The sequence below is a fragment of the Ambystoma mexicanum genome, chromosome 7q (assembly GCF_040938575.1).
Source record: "Ambystoma mexicanum isolate Mex_15411 chromosome 7q, UKY_AmexF1_1, whole genome shotgun sequence".
NCBI lineage: Eukaryota > Metazoa > Chordata > Amphibia > Caudata > Ambystomatidae > Ambystoma > Ambystoma mexicanum.
Window position 1 is genome coordinate 788323549 of NC_090941.1, and position 21280 is coordinate 788344828.

Sequence of the window (21280 nt, forward strand, 5' to 3'; positions counted from 1 at the left end):
AGAATATAAATTGAAACAGATCCCAACACTTTCACAAGAGCACAGCAAGAGAGGAAGGCAGAGTCAAACCGTGAAGTTAGAGTTCAGAAGGCCGGATCCACTTTAAGAGGATCAGAACGAAATGTGTCCAAGGTCACACGGTTGAAAAGTGCACAAAAAGTCTCGAAAAGGTTCAGAAAGAGTTGGACCAAAAGAAAGGGACCAGTTAGATGGTCAAGGCGGCCTGCCCAGTCCAGAAGGTTAAGGGATTATTATTACCTTGTAGCAATCTTTAGAAAGGGAGGCCTGGCGGACACGGTACCTTAAAGTGGTGAGAATACTCCAGCGGGGGCAGTTGGTCCTGGCAGCGGATGCAAGTCGGTGATTCGTCCGGGGGAAGAGAGGATCTCGTCGGGGAGGAAGATAGGAGTCTGTTGCACTTCCAGGGAAGAAACCAGCCGCAGAGTTCTATGTTAAAAGGAGCGGTCCTTTAATTCGCGGTCCAGTGGTAAGTGGGTAAGTGGCTATCGGGTTGCCGGGGTGCTTGGCACGAGCAATTCGACCACAAGACGTCCTGGGATGTGAGGAAAAGAAGGTAAAACTGGTTGTGCCCACCAGTCAGGGGAAGAAGACTCTCCAGCAGGGAGATCTTCTCTGTCGTCGGGAAGTGGGGAGTCAGTTCCGCAGGGCTCCACCGGTGGTGTCGTCGCAGCAGGTCAGCTCAGCTTCTCCCTCGTCAGATTCTCAGGTCCTGTGGCGACTTCTGAAGTTCCAGTCCCCAAAGCCCTGCTTTTATGCAACACACCCCCATTCACTCAGCCTAGCTGTCAATCAAACATGCTAAGTGGTGAGCCGGCCGGCTCACCACTTGGGCCAATCACACAAGAGTGCGACTTGAGTTACCAAGGTAACTCAGTCCAGGGTGCCTAAACCCCCTCCCACACCCCCTGTGGTACCCAGACAGAGTGGCACCACCTCTGGAGGCTTCTGTGGAGAAGCCCGCCAAAAGTGGAACAAAGGGCTCGACTTGGGTTGGAGTCACAGAAGAGAACACAAACGCCATTTTAGAATTGAGTCCTGGCAAAAAAATACCAACCGGCGAATTAATATTAAATAAATAAACCGGCGGTATGTTCGAGGCTATGAGAATTAAATAATTAAAGTTGGTATCCTCGAACAATGGGAAAATCCCATAGGGATATATTTGCGGTTGAATATAAAAAGTAGTATCCACTGCCACCAGCCAAAACTCGATCAGGGGGGACGGAGACGTGCCCCCTCGACTAACAGACCCCGGGGCAATCGCATTGCCCCGACCAGTACGTCCACAATATGATGGTTGGTACTGGTTTCTGTTCATAATTTGGGACTAGTAAAGCCAATGGTGACCTTACATGCCCTGGGAGACAGTAGTCAGTCCCAGGGTATGGAGTCTATGGTGGGGTGTCACTATGACACCCCTGTGTCACTGCACAGAGGGTGCTGTGTAACACACATAGTAAAAACACATGAGACCCTATGGAGTAAAGGACCCCATAGCCCATAAAACACATTAACAGTCAAGGGAACACCATAAATCATGTCCAAGAGTGGGAGAAAAAGAGTCTCACTCTTGGCAGGAGAAAAAAACAAACTCCAGAAATCCAGCAAAGCTGCTGGGGGACTCACTAGGTTAGGGAATTCAGCCTAAACAGAGAATTCTCCCTAACAGTAGCATTCAGTAATATCAATTGACGCTCCTCCCACCCCACCCTTCGGTCTCAAGTTCCGTCTTCACGTCCCCGCCGGGGCTCTCCATCCTGAATAGTTCTCCTGGCCAGTTGGGGCTTGAAAGACAGGGCCGGGAACCTTTGGTCGAAGTCCAATACCGGACCCCAGATGTTGCGAAAGCGATGCGAAGTGCCTGCCCCGGCCGCCGCCACCTTCTCGGCGATCAGGATGTCCCAGACTTTCATCCACCAGAAAGGCATGAGAGGGCCTTCCGTCGTTTTCCAGGTGCGGGCTATCACGTTCCTGCCCACCAGTAGGCATTGCGATAATAGTTTGGCCTTGGGACCAGACCTTGGGTAGATCCCGGGGATCGGAGCTCCAAGGAGGATAGGTTCGGGGGCTAAGGCCAGTCGCACCTGAGTGATGTCCGCTATTGTCACTAGGCATTGTTTCCAAAAGGCTTGAGCCTTGGGGCAGGACCACCACATGTGGAAGAAGGAGCCTATTTGGCCGCATTGCCTCCAGCATTGAGGGTTGAGTGTGGCGTTCATGTGGTGAAGTCTTAGGGGCGGGTAGTACCACCGGAGGAGGATCTTGTAGGCGCACTCTCTATCTGTGATGCATGATGAGGAGGTGTGAGCCCGGGACCAGATGTCAACCCACTGTTGGTCTTCAATCGGAGGGCCCAGGTCCGCCTCCCATAGGGCCATATACCGGGTCTTGGAGGTTAGGAAATCCGTTTGGAGGCGCTTGTATAGAGTGGAGATTCTTCCTCGGGGCGTGCTCATTAAGGATCAGTTCAATGGCCGTGGGGGGACGAGTCGCCGCCTGGCGAGTCTGTGGGTGGGTGCACCAGTGGTGTAACTGGGTGTATGTGAATCTATCTTGTTCCTGGATCCTAAAGAGTTCTTTGCATCGCTCAAAGGTGCAGGGTTGACCCCCTTCAAAAAGTTGACCCTGGGTCTCTAGGCCTCCTGCAATCCAGGCCTTAAAATTCTGGGTAGACAGACCAGGAGAAAAGGTCGGGTTCATAAACACCGGGGAGAGGGGGCTAAGCCCTGTCGGGATCTTCTTCTGTTTCAACGCCTTGTCCCACACCGAAACTGAGTGTTTCGTGGATACCAGAAGGTTCCGCCACTGTCGCTGCACCGGAGAGGGGACATGTGGGAGAAAGCGTAGCGGGAGGGGTAGCTGCGCTTGTTCGAGGTCCACCCATCTAGGGCGGTTGGTGAGGACTTGCCATGACTGGATATAGGACAGCTGAGCCGCCATTTGATATTTCTGCAGGTCAGGGACCCCGAGGCCCCCCAGTTTTGCGTTGCCCAGCATCGTGGATTTAGGGATCCTGGGCTTGTTTCCCCCTCCAGATAAACTGCAGCATTTTCTTCTGTAGGCGCTGAAGGGCTGGCGCCGGGACCGGCACCTGGAGCGTGGAGCACGCATACAGGAATCTCGGTAGCAAGTTCATCTTACAAGCTGTAATACGGCCCATCAGCGATATCTCTTGGCCCGCCCAGCGTCTCAAATCTGCCTCCAAGGTTGTAAATAATGGGGGAAAATTAGCCAGATAGGTCTCGCTTGGGTTGGCCGGGATCTGAACTCCCAAGTAGCTAATTCCTTTGGTCGTCCATTGTATTGGGCACAGTGGGACTAGAGCTTCTCGATCTTCTCGGGTCACACCTACTCCCATGGCGACTGATTTCCGGTAATTGACTGTGAAGCCTGTGACCCTGCCATAGCTCGTTATCTCAGCCAAGGCTTGAGGGAGAGAGGAGCGGGGTTTCGTGATAGTCAGGAGGACATCGTCTGCATAGAGGGCCAGCTTGTGGTGTGCCGGGCCTGATTGAAAGCCTTCGACTGTAGGGTTCAACCTGATCCGCTGGGCAAATGGTTCCATAATTAGAGCGAAAAAAAGTGGCGACAGCGGGCTTCCCTGCCGGATTCCGCAAGTTAAGTTGATAGGGGAGGAGAGGGTGCCATTAACTTTGTGAAGGGTTTTGGGAGCTTTGTAATTTGCCAGCGTCTTAGTGCAGAACTCCGGGCCAAATCCAAACGCCTCAAGGGTGAGCCTCATGAAAGTCCAATCCACCTTGTCGAACGCCTTGGTCGCGTCCAGGGCCAGAAGCACCAGTTCCCGGGAATCCCGGGAGGCAAGTTCCACCAGATCCAAGGCTCTTCGAATGTTGTCGGCCGTGGAGCGGTGTCTGAGGAAGCCACTCTGATCCGCACTGATTATCTCCGGCAGGAACTGAGACAGACGTGATGCCAGGATTTTAGAGTAAATATTAGCATTTATGTTGAGCAGGGCAATGGGTCTATATGATGCAGGGTTTTTCCGATCGCCTCCAGGTTTAGGTAATAAGACCGTAATTGACTCCTGCATGGATGGGGTTACAGTGCCTGTGGTCCTGAACGAGTTAAACAACTGTACCAAAGGTGCTAATAGTTGGGGTTTGAAGATTTTGTAAAACCTGGTTGTATACCCGTCAGGGCCAGGGGCTCGGGATTTAAGAGCTTTTATTGCCTCGTCCACTTCTTCGTCAGTAATCGGCGCCTCCAGGGAGTCACGGGCTGTTCTTTTTAGCCGGGGAAGCGCTGCACCCTGTAGGTATTCCTTCTGTTCCTCCATGTCCCGTACTGGCGCGGTCATCACCTGAGTCAGGTGGGTCGCAGCGAGCTGCAGTTTGTCCTGGTCAGCGTAATGGACCTTGCCTCGTTGGTCCAGCAGGCCCACAATTGTATTCTTCCTCTTCGCCTTGGCAAGTTTGGCCACTAGTAGCTTATTTGCTTTGTTGTTTTTAGCATAATAAAACTGTTTTGCTTTTGCCATTTGGTGGGCAGTGTGTTTGGCATAGTGGGCCTCGATCTTTCTTTGTGCTATCCGGATGGCCCGCTGAGTTTTAGGGGTCCAGCCCTTCTCCTTATGGGTCTTTTCTGCATTCCTGAGGTCTTCTTCAAGGCCTTGGCGAGTTTGACGTTTTTGTCTATGGTAGGCCGCTCCTTGCGCAATCAGTTCCCCCCGCACTACTGCCTTCATTGTGTCCCAAGTGTTGGCGGTAGAGGTGTCCTCACTGGGGTTCTCCTTAAAGAAGTTGGTGATCGTGGTTGCGATCACATCTCTGAGTGGCATCTCATTGAGAATCGGATCATATAGAGTCCATCTGCGCTGTTGGGGGTTAGCTGGTTCCTGCACTCGGATTTCCAGGGTCACCGGAGAGTGATCAGACAAGATTCTGGAGCCAATTGTCACGTTGTTGGTGAACGTGAAGATTTGTGGAGACACTAGAAGAAGATCTATCCTGGAGAAGGTTCTGTGGACATAAGAATAAAAAGAAAAGTCTCTTTCGGATGGGTGGAGTACTCTCCAAGAATCCACCACCCCCAAAGTTCTAAATAGTTGTAAGAGAGCCAGGGCTATGGTGAGGTCTCCGACACTGGGTGGGTGTGACTTATCTTTCGTGGGGTCCGGGACCCCGTTGAAGTCCCCTCCAATCACAATCTGGCCTTCCAGAAACGGAGAGAGAGTTGTACTCAGGGATTCATAGAACAGCACCTGGCCTGAGTTGGGTGCGTATACGGAAATTATAGAATAAAGTTGTCCCAGTAGTAGGCATTTCACCGCCATATACCGCCCCTCCGGGCAGCTTATAGAGTCTAGAATTTGAGGGTTCAGTCCCCTCCCAAATAGGACAGCTGTGCCACCCTTCTTGGAGTTTCCAGATGTTAAAAGTTGCTTCGGAAAGTTTCGGGAGCGTAGGCGGCTATGGTCTGCAGGCAGCAAATGGGTTTCTTGTAGCATAGCCACTGCTGCACCGTCGTTCTGAAGCTTCTGTAGGCTGGACTGGCGTTTGGCGGGTGAATTTAGTCCCTTGACATTCAGGGAGATGAAACTCAGAGTTCGATGTTCTGGGGCCAGTTCCGGGGAGATTGACGAGTCTTGGGGGCGAGGGGGAGATGTAGAGGGATCAGCCATCATGTCGCGGAGTGCGTGGCCATTCCCCAACCTGCCTGTGGGGTTTTTTCTCAGGCCGCCAACGGGAGGGCCGAGCTTTAACTGAGGGCGGCTGACCTTTTGCGGGTCTAATGCCTCCCTTGGCCAACGGGGCCATAGAACAGTGTGTAGCCAACATGGCTAACCTTACAGGAAATCTTAGTGGTTTGTTCCAAGGACTCAAAGATGGACTGTGCCTTGGAACCGGGCATGGACCGTGGAATAATGCCTGCTGCTTCAAGGATGAAGCTTATCTGTGATCCTGAGGGTGCTGATCGGATCATGGTGTCGGACTTCGAGCCAGAATCGAAGTGGAAGCTCCATCATGGGGTCGCCTCTGGCTATTTCCTCTTCCGGAATCTGGGAACCTTCGACCAAGAATCTTTTGTGAGACTAGGGGAGGCCACCAGGTTTGAGTTAGCCGTTGCTTCGGAGGGCAGGAAAGACGTGGGTTTGGAAGCATCTGGGCACAGGATGTCGGTAGCATCTTCCAGGTGGCTAATTTTCCCGAGTGAGCCCTTGTAGGAAAAATGCAAAGCTGTGGGAAAGAGCCATCTGTAGCGGATTTTTTGAGCCTGAAGAAGGGTGGTTAGGGGGCGAAGGACTCGCCTCTTTTGAAGAGTAAGCAGAGAAAGGTCCTGAAAGATCTGGAGGGAGGTCCCTTGGAAAGTAATTTCGTCTTTGGAGCGGCTTTTTGCCGAGATGGCTTCCTTCGTGGTAAAGAAGTGCACACTAGTGATGACGTCTGGGGGGCCATCCGATTCCACTCCACGCCGGGGATTCAGCCTGTGGGTGCGATCTAGGAGACGCTGTGAATCTTCGAGATCAGGGAAGAGAGATTGGAAAAAGAGGCCCACATATTCAGCTAACCCCTTGTCTGGGATCGAAGTGGGAAACCCCCGAATACGGAGGTTGTTGCGCCGGGTCCTATTTTCGAGGTCCTCTTCCTTGTATTCCAAAATGTCGTACTTTTCCTGCAATAGTCCGATTGAGCGCTGGACCTCCGTTAGTGCGGAGGCATGATCTTGGATATGATCCTCAACAACTCCCACTCTTTGTTCAACCTCCGAGACTTTGTTATCTGTGCTTTCCAGTTTAGTTGTGAGTTCCGCCATACAAGAGCGGAATTCTGATTTGATATCTGCCTTGAATTCACGTATATCTTCTATGGTCGCCAAAGGTCCCTTGTTATCTACGGATTCCCGTGAGACAGAAGGGCCGGAATCTTGTTTTCTAGCTTTGTCGGAAGCGGTCAGCAGAGTTGCTATGTCCGAAGACTTGGTGGTCTTTTGTTGCTTGGCCATCGCGCTGATTCTCAGCGGCAGGGCAATGGCCGTCAGGAGCACTGTAGCAGTGAAGAAGAGTTGCTAAGGGAGCTGCTCGCGGGCCTCCAGCGGCTAAGAAGCGCTGCCCGTGCGGGATATACGCCTTATCCGCGGGCAGCAGGGTCATGGGCCGGGGCGCCCCATGAAGGGCTCAGGGAGAAGAGCATGCAGGCTAGGCCTACCTTACATCTCTCAAGGGGCTTCAGCTGAGGACTCCCACCGCCAACCGTTGTGGGGAGGGTCTCCCATCTCCGTTCCAGGAAATCGAGTCGCTTCAAGGGTCGTTGCATATGTCCATAGGCTGGAAGGTAGGCTCCACCGGACACCCAGGAGGATCTCCGTCCGCTGGATGTGAAGCTGCAAAGTGGTGTGGGCCGGGGCGCACCAGGAGGAAGAGGTGCACAAACGAGGCCAGTGCATGCGGGAATCCTCGCCGGTTCCAGGGGGGGGGGGCCTGGGCCGCCCTCACCGGCCGATGGGAACAGTTCCCACTTGTCTGGATATCCGGATGCTCGTCCGTCCCCTCCGGCTCGAGTGCTACGGGGAGGATCGCCTCCAGCTCCTGACTGCACATGCCATCATATGTGCACCCGCCATCTTGGATTCTCCGAGCGGCAGAGGGGGGGGGGGGGCATAATTCAAGCATCGAGTACGGACATAGTGCTCCCTCTCCCGGATTTCATCTTCGAGCTGCTAGTGCCCCATCGGTTCCGATCCACATAGCTGGCGTCGATGGACCATGTATGCTACAGGAACTGCATAATTTTAGCTATAGCAGCGGGCAGTCCACGGGCGGCTTTAGAGGAGAGACTGTATCGCGTCGGCTCCAAGCCCCGCCCCGAAACTTAGAATTTAATAAAACAGCATATTTTGAGAAATCATCCAGAAGTTGTCCGCATCACATCTCTGACCCCTCACAGCATTCAGAGATGTGTGCTATGCCATGATGGCAATGAAATACAGACTGTCCCCAGCAGGAATACAAACAGTTAACTTTTTCCTTCATGGCATACCTTTGAAAGACGAAAGAATTCAAAATGTCGGACTCTGCAGCCACTGGATAAAATATATATCCTGTTCCCCAAGCTTTATTAGAATGTGGTTTATATCATGTAGGCTTTCAACCTTTGGGATAATAGCTAGAACAGTCTAGTTCAACGTAGGTGGGTATGTCCTCCACATTTGGAGCTAATTAGATGCATATTCTTATAGAGATAATAATGGCAGCTTGGGTTGTAAATGCTGCGGATATAGAGGCACTGTTTATCAATATTCCTTTAACAGAGACCAGACCTAGGTTTTACTAAGCCACACCCTAAAAGAAAACTGAGATTTTTGTTGAAATGGGCTACACTATAATATTTGCCACTAAGTGGCTTAATAAAAAGGCATTAACAGAAACTCCCCAATACCTTTCAAAGGGTGTTTTTGAATACCTTTGATAAGGAACATGTTACTTACATGTAACTGTTGTTCTCCAGCATGGGTCTGGCATGGATTCACATGCTCATGAATATTCCCCATCGTCAGGCTGGGAATCCTCGGTAAAGAAAAAAATCAGTTTCAGTTTCGTTTCTGAACTGTCTTTCTACTAATAACCAATCACTGGTCTCTGGGTCATACTGCCCTCTACCTAAGCCCCTCCTCTGGCAGCCATCTTCAGATTTGGTAGCACGTAAAGTGGCAGTAGGCACAAGAGAAGAGTTGCAGAGGAGTTGGAGGGCGGGTTCGCATGTGAATCCATGCCAGACCCATGCTGGAGAACAGTTACAGGTAAGTAACTTGTTCCTTCTCCAGCATGGGGTCTGGCATGGACTCACATGTTCATGAATGCAAGAATACATAGCAGTACACACATGCACAACCACGGGAGGTGGCAAGGCTCAACATTAAGCATTTCAACAACTCAACATTAAGCATCTCTTACCTCCTCACCAGGCTCACCTTCAAGCAAACAAGTTGCGCAGCACTGCTTGGCCGACTCTGGACACCTCCCTGGAATCCTGGTCGACGCAGTAGAATCTTGTGAAGGTGTGCGTCGACCTCCACGTAGCAGCCCTGCAGAGGTCCAGCAGGGGCACACCAGACAGGAACGCCGTGGTGGCAGCGATCGCTCTGGTTGAATGGGCACTCGGACGGCCAGGCAACGGTCGGTTTGCCAACCGGTGACAGTGCATGATGCAGCCGGAGAGCCATCTGGAAATGGAAGCCTTTGAGGGGGCCTTCCCTTGGTTCACAGGTCCAAAGTTCACAAACAGCGGTGACGTCTTCGGAAAACTCTTTGTGCGGTCCACGTAGAACTTCAGCGCTCTAGCCACATCCAGCGAGTGCAAAGTCCTCTCAGCCGGCGACGGGAAGAAAACAGGTAACACCAAGGGCTCGTTGAGATGGAAGTCCGACGGCACTTTGGGCATGAAGGAGGGCTGCGTCCTCAGCACTACCCTCGTCTCGTGGAATGTCAGGTATGGAGGTTTACAGTAGAGGGCCTGGATCTCTCCCACTCGTCGTGCGGAGGTGATGGCCACAAGAAACGCTGTCTTCCACGATGGGTACTTTAACGGTGTCGAATGCAGCGGCTTGAATGGCGGACCCATGAGCCTGGTCAGCACCATGTTGAGCTCCCACGCCATGCTGGAGGGTGACCATCCGGAGTTTCTGGGACTTTATGTACTTTTTTAGTCAACGAAGGTGCAGGATGGGTCGCCAACCGCCGGTCTTCTTCTGGACGAGGAAGTACCGCGAGTACACTCAGGAGCCCCAGAGCCTCTTTGGGACAAGTTCTATGGCTCCCTTTCTTAGCATCGCTCATACCTCCAGAAGTAGTTGTGGGATGTGGTTTTCCTTCCTGGCCAAGGGTGGAATGCGGGGACACCTTCTTTGAAACTCCAGAGTGTGCCTGCAGGCCAGGGCATCTAGCACCCAACAGTCGGTGGAGATGGATTCCCACACGCTGACGAAATTCGCCAGCCGGCCTCCCACCGGGGTGCTCCGGTGGGGGCCCGATGCCACGGCCGGTTCAGTGCTGTTTTGTCATGGCCTTGCTGCCTTGGCGACGACGCCAGGATCCCCCGGTCTTGCCGCATCCACTGTAGGCTTCCTGTGACGAGGAACGGGCCTCTTGGCAGTACGATGTGGAGCCGCTGCACCTTGCTTGCCTCCGGCGTTCCGAAAGGACGGCAGTCGTTGTTGTAGAACACCAAGGCCCGAGCCATCTCGGTGTGCACCTTGATGGCCTGCAGTGACTCTTCCACTGTCTTGCCGAACAGGTTGTTCCCGTCGAAGGGCATGTCCAGAACCCTGGTCTGCACGTCGTGGCGGAAATTGGTGGCCCTGAGCCAACTGCGCCGGCGAAGGCAAACGCTGTTGCCTATCTGGCGAAAGCCAGTGTCGGCAATGTCTGTGGCCACCGTAATGGCGTGGTCCGAAGCCACCTCGCCTTCCTGTAGGATTTCCAGGGCCTCAGCCCTCTTGTTGTCGGGGAGGAAGTCCAGGAGGGGAGCGATCCTGAACCACAGCTCCCTGTCGTAGTGTGCCACGATCGCGAGGGCTTTGACGCTTTAATAGTAGTCGCCCCCGACGAGATGACCCGTTGTCCCATGGCGTCCAGCTTCTTCCCCTCGCCGTCCGGGGGAGGAAGTGGAAGTTGAGGCCGTCACCCCTGCCGATTTCTTCTTGGCTGCCGCGGAGACCACTGAATCTGGGGACGGCTGTGCTCTGAGGCACATAGGGGCGGAGTCCAGGACCCGGTACTTCTTCTTGTACCGGTCTCTCTTAGCAGGAATGGACGGGTTCTTCAGGAATGCCAGCCCCTCGTCCCAGATGTCGTCCAGTAAAGGGATTGAGAGGACAGTCTACCTCTTGGCCTTCCGTCGTTGGTAGAGGAAGCCCTCCTTCTTCTGTTCTTCGGGGCAGAGCTGGAAGAGCTCAGATGCCCTGGCGATCATGGCATGGAAGAAGCCAATTTCGTCGGGGCGGGGGGGAGGCCCGAGGAGGAGGTGGTGATGGGAGGTCCATACCATCGTCAGCATCATCGTCATTCGTCCCCGTCGTCTCCGTTCCCGTCTCATCCCTCGGCGGAGGGGAGGGGGGTGAAGGCTGGAAGGGGGAGGAGGATGGACTTGTCTCCGCTTGTTAGGTGGACTCCGCTGGGTCGTTGATGGGGGGTAAGGGCATCCTTGTCCTTATCTCCGTACACAGGGCCTGTATGGCCATCAAGATAGCTCCTGAATTATCCCCTGGTATGGGCACCGGCTGCAACGGGACCGACGGCTGGGGCGCGGGGCCCTCCGCAGCCCCATCTTCCTCGTCGGGTCCCCCGTTGCTCTCTTCGTAGGCCTCGTCGGGATCCATCCCGTGGGCCCTGGATTCCTCAGACTTCTTGTCCCGGATCCTTTGGAAGCTAGCCAACTCATCCTCAGAGGTGGTATCCGTGTCCATTATGGCTACAGTGCACCCCCCTCTTTCTACTGCTGGGGTTTCACGGGGTCTTCTCGATAGGCAGAAAAGAAGATTCCCTCTGGGGTGGCAGGGAAACTAGCCCCTGAAGCCATCACCACTGGGGAAGCCTCCATAGGTTTCGCCAGGTCCGCCACAACTCCTTCCATCGAGGCCTTAGCCGGGTGAATCAGGGCCTTCACGACCTTGGGCGTGCCTGAAGCCTTCACCTTGGGGGGGAGGGTCGCTGCCTCGCTCCCCTCGGCTGTCTCTGTCAGGATCGACCGGGGCTTCTGTTGGCTCGTGGTTGATGGTGTTGGTGATACTGCGCCCTGCATGGCAGCCGAGGAGCCCGACACGTTCGGCGCTCCCGGTGCCCGCGGAGTCGCAGTGCTTTGCCTTTTGTTGGGCCCCCGTCGTCAGAGCGCTCTCAAAGGTCTTAGAAGACCGCTCAGATTTCTTCTTCTTCTCACCCACTGCTGGGCTCTTCCCCTCCAGCCAGTTGGTGAGTTGAGTACGACGATCCTTCATTGTCCGTTCGGACATGTTCTTACAAAACGCACAGTCCTTCTCCACATGCGATTTGTCGTTGTGAAGGCAGTAGAGGCACCGAGAGTGCTCATCCTCCTTAAAGACGTTCTGCAGTCCGCATCCAGGGCAGCTACTGAACAGCTTGGATCCAACAGGCATCATGCTTCCTTTGTCCTGGGCCATGTCCACGCGGGGTAGGCCTCAAAGATCTTCTGGAATCCTCCGAGAAGTGGAAAACTCAACGAAAAGATGCCCTTGAGGGGCGTAGAAAATTCCAAAAACGGGACCCCGTTGATCGGAAGTAGAATCTGTGGAACTTGAGGCTCGATTGACCGAAAATATAAGAGTAAACTCTTCGATAAAAACGCAAAACGCAGTAAAAGCTCGAGAGCTACAGCACGAGGACTCCCAACACTTGAACGTGCGGTAAAAATCTGAAGATGGCTGCCAGAGGAGGGGCTTAGGTAGAGGGCAGTCATTGGCTGGGGGCAGTATGACCCAGAGACCAGTGATTGGTTACTAGTAGAAAGACAGTTCAGAAACGAAACAAACAGATTTTTTCTTTACCGAGGATTCCCAGCCTGACAACGGGGAATATTCATGAGCATGTGAATCCATGCCAGACCCCATGCTGGAGAAGTATTTTTGTAGCATTATGAGCATGATGGTCGCTGCCCAGTAGCTGCTTGAATATAACCTTAAGAGGATCTTAAAAGTAATCAAACCAGCAGATGGCGACAGTATCAAACACCTCTTCATGGACCAGTTACCTTTAGAAGACTATAGTCAAAGAAAAATACAGTACAACTGGACTTCTCGCTGGACTGTAGGATCAAAATCGCAAACATTGTCAGAAGGAGTCACTGGATGACTGACTGCCAAGGTAAACCTTGCTGCAAACATGCAGTACTGGAGGGTATCAAGTTTGAAGCTGTGCAAAGATGACCTTTGACAAAATAGGATGTCTGACTCACTCAATTATCAACCTGAACTGGAGAGAATATTTGCCTGATGGGCATGACGTATGAGCCACAATCCTCAACATCACCCTCGATGACAGCAGATTTAGCCCAGTAAGAAGAAAGACTATTTTAAAGTTGTTGCAGCTTCTGTGACATGATGGCAAAACATCCTTCTTAATTAAGCACTCACCCCAGATGTCAGGTTCAGCCTGCAGGACACATCTCTAAATCGAGGCAGGGCAGTCCCTGGCCTTCACCCTTCCAAGGTTGATAAAACAAATAACATCGAATTGGATCAATTTCACCTCTTATCACATTCCTTTTAAGCATCAGGAGCCCAGCATAAATAGCTATTTAAAAACGTGTATTATTATTACAGTTCGACGTTGCCTATCCTCCACATTATCAATAGTCAGGGTAGAAAAGTTCTGACATGAAGAGCAAGCAGGAGTCCATTCAGCTGCCTTTGAAAAGATTGTACAAAAGTGGAATGACAATTCATGCTTGTAAACTTTCCATAATAGCATATGCAAAACGCATTTGGTCACTTAGCCTATCCATTGTAGATCCTAATAAATTGCAATTAAAGATGACACAAGACCTTTATTTCAGAGGTTTAAGTTGCAAATGGTTGTCTCTGTTATCTAGTTTTATTGAACTGGTGGTTGAAAATCATTCAAGTGCTACCCCTACAGAGGACAAAAGTGCCCCAATTTTAAAACCCAGACTGATCATAATAATATCACATTGACTTACTATATGTAAAATAGTTGAAAACTGGCCCAGTGAAGCTATCTTCTGAAGCCTGGTCCTTCAAAGGAGACAAAAGTGGCTCTAATTCTTCTAGTGCGTACAGCCCTGGGACCTCACCTAGAGGATAAAAAATAACTTTCAGAACTTAATACATAATAATCCAATAACAAAGTCATCACAGCTCCAAAATGTACAGTACCATGTGTGTGCTTTACTAGATGACTTCTTATTTTGCACTATTGAGCTGGCCCTGTTTTTCTTCTGACAAGGTTGAATTGTTGAAAAGACTACGTCTGGTGCATTTATTTGCAAGCAGTAGTTACCAGCTCAACAACATTAATTAAAAGCTTAAGACATTTCACTTCATGAAAGAGAACAGAATATACTAACAAACACGTTAAGAAGCAAAGAAAGTAGTGGGGTATGATTTTTGTGTAATGGCTGCTCTACTCACCAGAGGATAAAAGGCTGTTAATCATCTCTAGAAAAGTTGGGTGTACAAACTGGTAGTCCTCAAGGAGCAAAACCACCTGCTGTCCATCAATACCTGCAAGCTGCATCACCTACACAAGCAAGACAAAAGAACTGTTAACAAGCCTACTGTGGCCTATTAATGACTGGATTAATTATTTCTGAGAAGGTAACATCATTTTAGGTTTTCTTAAAAACCACAAATAGCTTCCTGAAAGCTGATCAACCAATCTTGATACACTCACAAGATATTTCACACATTTCATTTTTGCAAAGCGATGCATGCCATATTGTACTTTTAAACTAAGTATGTACTTACATGTAGGATAGGTAATTTTAATAGGTAATTACCAGAGGATTTTCATGTTGGGTCACAAAAGATTTCAGGAAATCTTTGGATTTTGAATGGGATACATTATAGGGCTTATGCCCAGTCAATTATGGATGCCAATATCTTGTGAGCACCTGTCAGTACATGCTTAATTTCAATCAGCTCGATCGGACCCCCAGGACATGATATGGGCGGTGATCGGCGTTGGCCACTTCGAAGAAATGGCGGAAGTTGACCCTTGTGGGAGAGACAAAGAAGCTTGTCCTGAAAGGACCCTCTTTGTGCTTTGGAGCTGAAACTGCAGGTGAGGCCTCTTATTTCACAAGTCGGGTTCCTCTTGTTTCACAATTTGTCAAGCGCTTTGGATTAAAGTGCTATATAAACACAATAAATACAATTTGAGGTGCTGCAGAGTCCTACGTCTGAACTGAAAGGGTGTCCGGTCAAAGGGTCGAATACATTGTTTTGAAATACAATAGTTTCAAAACAAAAGGACTGGAAAAAAAGTCGAATGCCTTTTTTATTAAATGTATTTTTTTTTTTGCTTTCGTATAGGAAAAAAATGTGGTTTTACACTACAAACAGGGGCTTCGGGGGGGAACCCACCCCCCCCCCCAAAAAAAAACGTACATTCGATTTTTTTTTCCGGTCCTTTTGGTTCTAAACAATTGCATTCGAAACAATTGCATTCGACCCTTTCACCTACAACCACTCAAAGCGGAGACCAATGCAGCAAGGTTGCCCATGAGGAAGCTGGTTAGCTGACAGGATGGTCCCAGCACACCTCTGAAGGCTTCAGAGGGCACAGTTCACAAGCAATGTTCAAGACTGGTTGGTTATCCCAACTTGTTGGTCGAAGCACTGATGAAGGCCTCCTGGAAAATCAGCAAAGGGCAGGACTTCACTGGGACGGTTGAATGAGACAATACTGGTTGGCAGTAACAACGACTTCTGGGTCTTCAGTATGATGCTCCTCTTTGTAGGGGTCTTGGTTCCAACGACGATCTGATGAATGGCTGCAAAAGTCCACCTTTCATCTGGCCCAATAATTCAGAGGAGGCTTTGGATATGTAGTTGGATGATCTTCGCCGCCTTGATAACACCTCTTGCACATTTCCGGAGGAAAGGGCATACAGTTGTGGCTCTTCTGTTGATGGGGTGTTTTGTTCACGGTGGGCATCTGGCACTCCTTTTCCCGCAGCAATATGACTCTCTGGAATCGCCATCAATGCTGAGTGTAGTGTTGCCAACAAACACGTGCCCCTCCAGGACTGCGGGAGGTGCAAGTATGCCTGTTTGCCGCAGACCCAGTAAGTGTCCATAAGTGCTGCTGTTCCTTTCTTCATGTCTGGGATAGTGAGTGTCCGATTACAGTTCTTGTTCACACCCATTGGGTTTTCCCTTCCCCATGGAAGCACAGATCATAGGATATTTCTTTTTGCAGTTTGAACAGCTTTTCTATGGCCCTCACCCAGGTCAGTTTCGTGATGTGCTCTTTCCAGACTGGCGTGCATGTTTTTTCGATCCACTGTAATTTTTTTGCCGTCAGCCCTCGCAGTGCCTCAGCTTTGCATGATATTTCTTCATCTTTCCATTTATTGTCCAAAAACAATGTGCCTTTGATCACGAAAAAAGGTTCTTTCAAGCATATCACTCCTTTCACTCTCGAGTAATAGGTTTTCTCATTTTGAAGCATTTCAAAAGACACTTTGTGTGCCGGGAAGGTGTTCTTAATTCTGCACAAGTTAAGATGAAGGAGACATTGGGCATCTGCAAGAGGCAATTCTTTCGGCAACAGAACTTTAGGTGTGCCCAAGGCGTGGGGGATCAGGGAACAGACATAACAACTCCCGTTGGTTGTCTGTTTTGGGGTGGAACTCATATCTGCATACCATTTGTTTGACTGGTGTGGATGTCTGGGGTCTTCTATTGTGTCTAGACCCATGCCAGAGTATTTGTCATATTTTCTCCTCCCCTCTTCCTCCTACTGCTTCTAAGGAAGCTCTTTGCTTCTCGGGCTATGTGTGATATTGGCAGTAGTATCGTACAACCATGATATGACAGAAGGGTTACGATCGTTTAGACTGTAAACATTATATTCTGAGACATTTGAGAGCGGAGTTGGATTTATACTTGGGCTGCTGCCGATGTTATTTGAAGACTGTGCGTTGGGCGGGATTGTACCATAGCCCCATACAAGCTGGAATCCATCCCATATTAAGTAATCACCCTCTTTGACCACCTTGGTTCTATTTCCCATGTTGGTTCCATTCCCTCCCCCCTCATTAATCTCGATAGAGATGAATAAAATGAACCAGTAAGTAATAAGACCAAACATCATTGCAAAGAATTAAACAGCACACACAAACAGGCCACATTCATACGAATATCTACGTAAATCGAATACATCATTTACATTTCTAACTGCCCTAATGCTATTAGTTGCGGGCTGCCCGTTCGTTGCCATGGTTACTCCTATATGTTAAAACATAAAAGTGCATTAAGCATACTTAAACAGTTGAGATCTTCATTTCATCATATAGTAAGAGAGAGAGAAAGAGAAACTTCATATTTACAATTCTACATTTTCATTGTTGGCTCTTATTTGACACAGAAACAATTCTCGTCAATGTACATTTTTCCTTGTTATCAATCTTTTACTTTGTATCCATGTTTAATATTGATTGTTTTGCTTTCCTCCTTATTGTGAAGTCTCTGCTGTTGTCTGGGCTTCCTCTTCTCGTTCCTCTTTGACACCGTCATATGCTTTACGTACGTCGGTTAAATGTATCCAATATCTCAAGCACTTTACTTTCACCGCAGTCGGTGTGCAAAATATCACTTCATAAGGGCCATGAAATCTTGGGGCATTCCACCTTCGAACAAAACTTCGGACATAAATAATATCCCTTGGCATTAACTGCCCTTGTGGGCTTTGGTCGACAAATGTTACTGCCTCACTCCCTTCTTCTCGAGTAAATGGTGGTGCAAGCTGCCTTGATATCATGCGGGCTGCTCTGGTGAGTTTTGTCAGATAGTCATTAAATTCTTCTCCTAGTATCGTGGCGCTTGTGTGCACCTGAATGCCTGCGGAGCGGGGAGTGTGATCTCGTGCGGTGACAAATGGTGGTCCTTGCTTGGCTGATTTCTCAGCTCAAACAAGGCCAGAGGCAGACAATGAACCCAGTTCTTTTTGAGGGAAAAACACAATTTTGACAGCCTACCCTTTAGAAGGCCATTGATCTTCTCAACCACGCCATTGCTTTACGGATGATAAATCGAGCATAGCTTATGTTTTATTCCTAACAGGGCTGTTACTTTTTTAAACAGCTTGTTAACGAAATGGGTGCCATTATCTGAGCGAATCACGTCGCAAATTCCCCAGCACGGGAATACTTCCCTCACTAAGAATTTTGCAGCGCATTTGGCATCAGGTTGTGCGCATGGCCTTGCTTCAACCCATCTGGAGAAGGGACAAACGACCACTATCATGTACCGTGCCCCATTACACCTTTCTCCCATATCTGCATAATCAATATGCAGCTCTCTGAAGGGCCCCACTGGTTTGGGCATTGTTCCTCGTAGTGTCCTTAGCGTCATTCCTGAATTGTATATTTGACATGTTGTACATTCCATAGCTAGTTTTGATACATGTTCCTGGAGGCCTGGTACAAACCAGTCCTCTTGGATCTCTGCTGCTATGTGTTGCTTAGTATTGTGGGCTGGGAAGTGTAGTTGCTGGAACGCTATTTCTAAGAGTTTGAGGGGCATTACCACCTTCGCAGTGTTATTCTGACGCCACAAAGGATCTGTTGCTCATTGACTACAGCCTCTCTTTTCCCACAGCCCTTTTTCTTCCTCACTTATCCCTTCTTGTAACTCCAGTATTTGTGGCACAGGCATGGTGTTGTATCCATCTGGGAGCTCTTCCACTACCAGTTGGTGCATTAGGTACTCACCTGTTAGCTCTTTCACTAAATAGGAGGCTTCCTTGGCTGCAGCGTCTGCTGCAGTGTTTCCCAAAGAAATGATGTCCGTATTAGACGTATGGGCCTGGCACTTCACTATGGCTACCATAGTAGGTTCTTTCAACGCCTCAATAAGTTCTTTCAGGAACTCTGCATGCTGTACTGGTGGCCCATCTGCTCTGTGAAACCCTCTCCGCCTCCACCTTGCCAACCCGCCGTGTACTGTAGTAGTCATGTACGCTGAATCTGTGTAAATAGTCACTGTGCACCCTTTCGCTGCACGTAATGCTTCCATGAGGGCTATACGCTCTGCTGCTTCGGCTGAGTAATGGGATGGCAGGCGATGCTGTACTATCACTTCGTACTCACCTTCTTCCAATCTCACAACTGCCACCCCCACATGTTTTTCCCCTATATCATTGTTTATTGACGCTGCCCCATCTATGAAGAAAACTTCTCCTTCGTTTAGGGCGTTTTCGCTTACACCGGGCCTTCACCTTCCACCCCGTTGTAAGTGGCACAGACGTGTTCCTGCATGTCTTCTAATGTGCATGTTTCTGTAATGAATCTTGCTGGATTTACTGTTTTGCATCGGACGATGTGTATGTTTGCACTGGACAATATTATTTCATAAGCAGTTGCTCTTTGTGTTGTCAGTGTGCTTTTTGATCTTTCTAATATGGCAAATAGGGAGTGTTCCACAAATAGTGTCACAGAGCATCCCATCACTATTGTGGCACTTTTTTCGATGGCGAACGCTGCAGCTGCAAGAACTTGCTCGCAAGCGAAGTGTCCTTGCATTACTGCGTCTAATGTGCCACTGTAGTAAGCAAGTGGATTGTGTCCCAGGGATGTTTTTTGTGTCAGTACTGCTGTCATGAGGATCCCCTTGCAGTGCGAGAATAGGTAAAACTCGCGTTCGTAATCTGGGTTCATGAGCACTGGTGCGCTTGAGATCAATTCCTTGAGTGAGGTAAATGCATCACCCATCTCTGCTGACCATTGAGTTTCTGTCTTCTCCCGTTGAGCCTCTTTGAGTGCCTGCAATAGCGGTCTTGTGTGTTCTGCGTAATCGAATATCCATGCTCGGCAGTAGTTACACATGCCTAGAAATGTTTGCATGTCTTTCACTGTGCTTGGCCTCCTTACTGCTGTAATGGCAGCTACTCTGTCTGGTATTATCTTTTTGCCATCTTGTGATATTAGTTGTCCCGGGTACAACACTTCTGGTTGGCAGTACTGCAATTTCCCTCTGTCGACCTTGTAGCCTTTGTGGGCCAACAATGTCAAGAGAGCAACAGAATCTTTCCTGCATTCTTCCTCATTCTGTGCGCAGATGAGCAAATCATCTACGTATTGAATGATCGTGCTCTCTGCTGTCATATTTCCTAAATCTTCATGGAGGATGCGGTTAAATATGCTGGGGCTCTCACAGTACCCCTAACCTACAATGTTCGTACCTCTTTCCCCCCAGTGTGAAGGCTGTTAGATACCTGCACTCCTCTGCCAGTGGGATGGAGAAGAAGGCATTTTTCAAATCAACTACTGTGAAATGTGAAGCGTTCTTGGGGATGCTGCACAATATTGATGCTGGATTAGGGACAAAAGGGAACTCTTTTTGAATGACGTCATTAAGGGGGCGTAGGTCTTGGATCATCCTCCATGCCCCACCTTTTGCTTTTTTAATCGGATAAATACAAGTGGTACATGGCGAATTTGAGGGCACTATTATTCCTTGGGCCAGTAATGCACTGATTGTTTCTTTTATCCCTTCTTCTGCTTCTCAGGACAGGGGGTACTGTTTTACCCTTGGCAGAATGGCTCCAGGTTTGAGTTTTATTTTAACTGGGGTGACTCCATGCAATAATCTCACATCATGGGGGCGTGTGGTCCACAAATTACTGGGCAATAATTTCATATCATCATCTAAGAAGTAAGGCGGTGCTCCCACCACTGCCATCAGCTGTACTGGCACTTACCTCTCTTGTATCATGATGTCACAGGGTATTTCTATTTCCATTATTATCTCACCTTCACTTTCGGAATCTGAAAAAAGATCTTCATCTGACAGATCCCGCAATGGAATGTCGGCATTGATGCACAATACTGTGTGCCACTCACAGCCATGTATATCCATTGCAATTACGGCTATTCTTTTGGCTGATATTTGAACTTCATGCAAATCTAGGGATATCACTGTTCCTGGCACAATCTCTGGGTGTGCTATTGGGTCGGAAGATGAATTCTGCTGGTACTCGCCATTCTAGCTTTTTCAACTCGGGTACTACCTGTGCCAATGTTTTCAGTCCTTGAATAAACACATTGGGATCTACCAGTATGCCGCGCACTTCAGGTGCTGTTGCTCGCGCATGCACCACCAGCATTACGTGCAAGGGACAGATCCCTGGGGTGGAGTAAACTATCCCTCTCCGTGATAGTCATATTAAGCTTACTGAGAAGGTCCCTTCCGGGCAAGTTAATTGGGGACTGTTCGTAATACAGTAGGGGTGCTCTCACTGTCTTACCCCCCACGGTGACATCTAAATCTTCGGTGTAAGGAACTTAGACAACAGCCCCAGAGAACCCCTGCGTCTCCAATTTACGATTAGATAGCGGAAACCGTCCTTCACGTAAACATGATTTTTCAGCTCCCGAGTCCACCATAAATATGAACTCTTAATTCCCTATTTGCGCCCCTATCAATGGTTCCTCTGCTGCATTGCAGGTCGTAGATAGAACAGGACACGCAAGTGCACCCTGTGGGCTGTCCTATGCTGTATGTCTCATGCCCCCCCCCCTTGACTGAAGACATTCCCTGATACCAC

At 49.5% G+C, this 21280-nt stretch overlaps 1 protein-coding gene across 3 annotated transcripts in view; it reads right to left on the reverse strand.

Annotated features, from left to right (window-relative positions):
- DYNC2H1 (dynein cytoplasmic 2 heavy chain 1) overlaps positions 1-21280 on the reverse strand; it is a 3314293-nt gene that overhangs the window by 1548433 nt on the left and 1744580 nt on the right. For all 3 annotated transcript variants that reach the window (XM_069639013.1, XM_069639012.1, XM_069639011.1), the window contains exons 50-51: positions 14140-14248; positions 13689-13802 (exon numbers count right to left, since the gene is read on the reverse strand). In XM_069639013.1, the coding sequence (XP_069495114.1) occupies positions 13689-13802; positions 14140-14248 (223 nt within the window). The remainder of the gene's footprint in view (positions 1-13688; positions 13803-14139; positions 14249-21280) is intronic.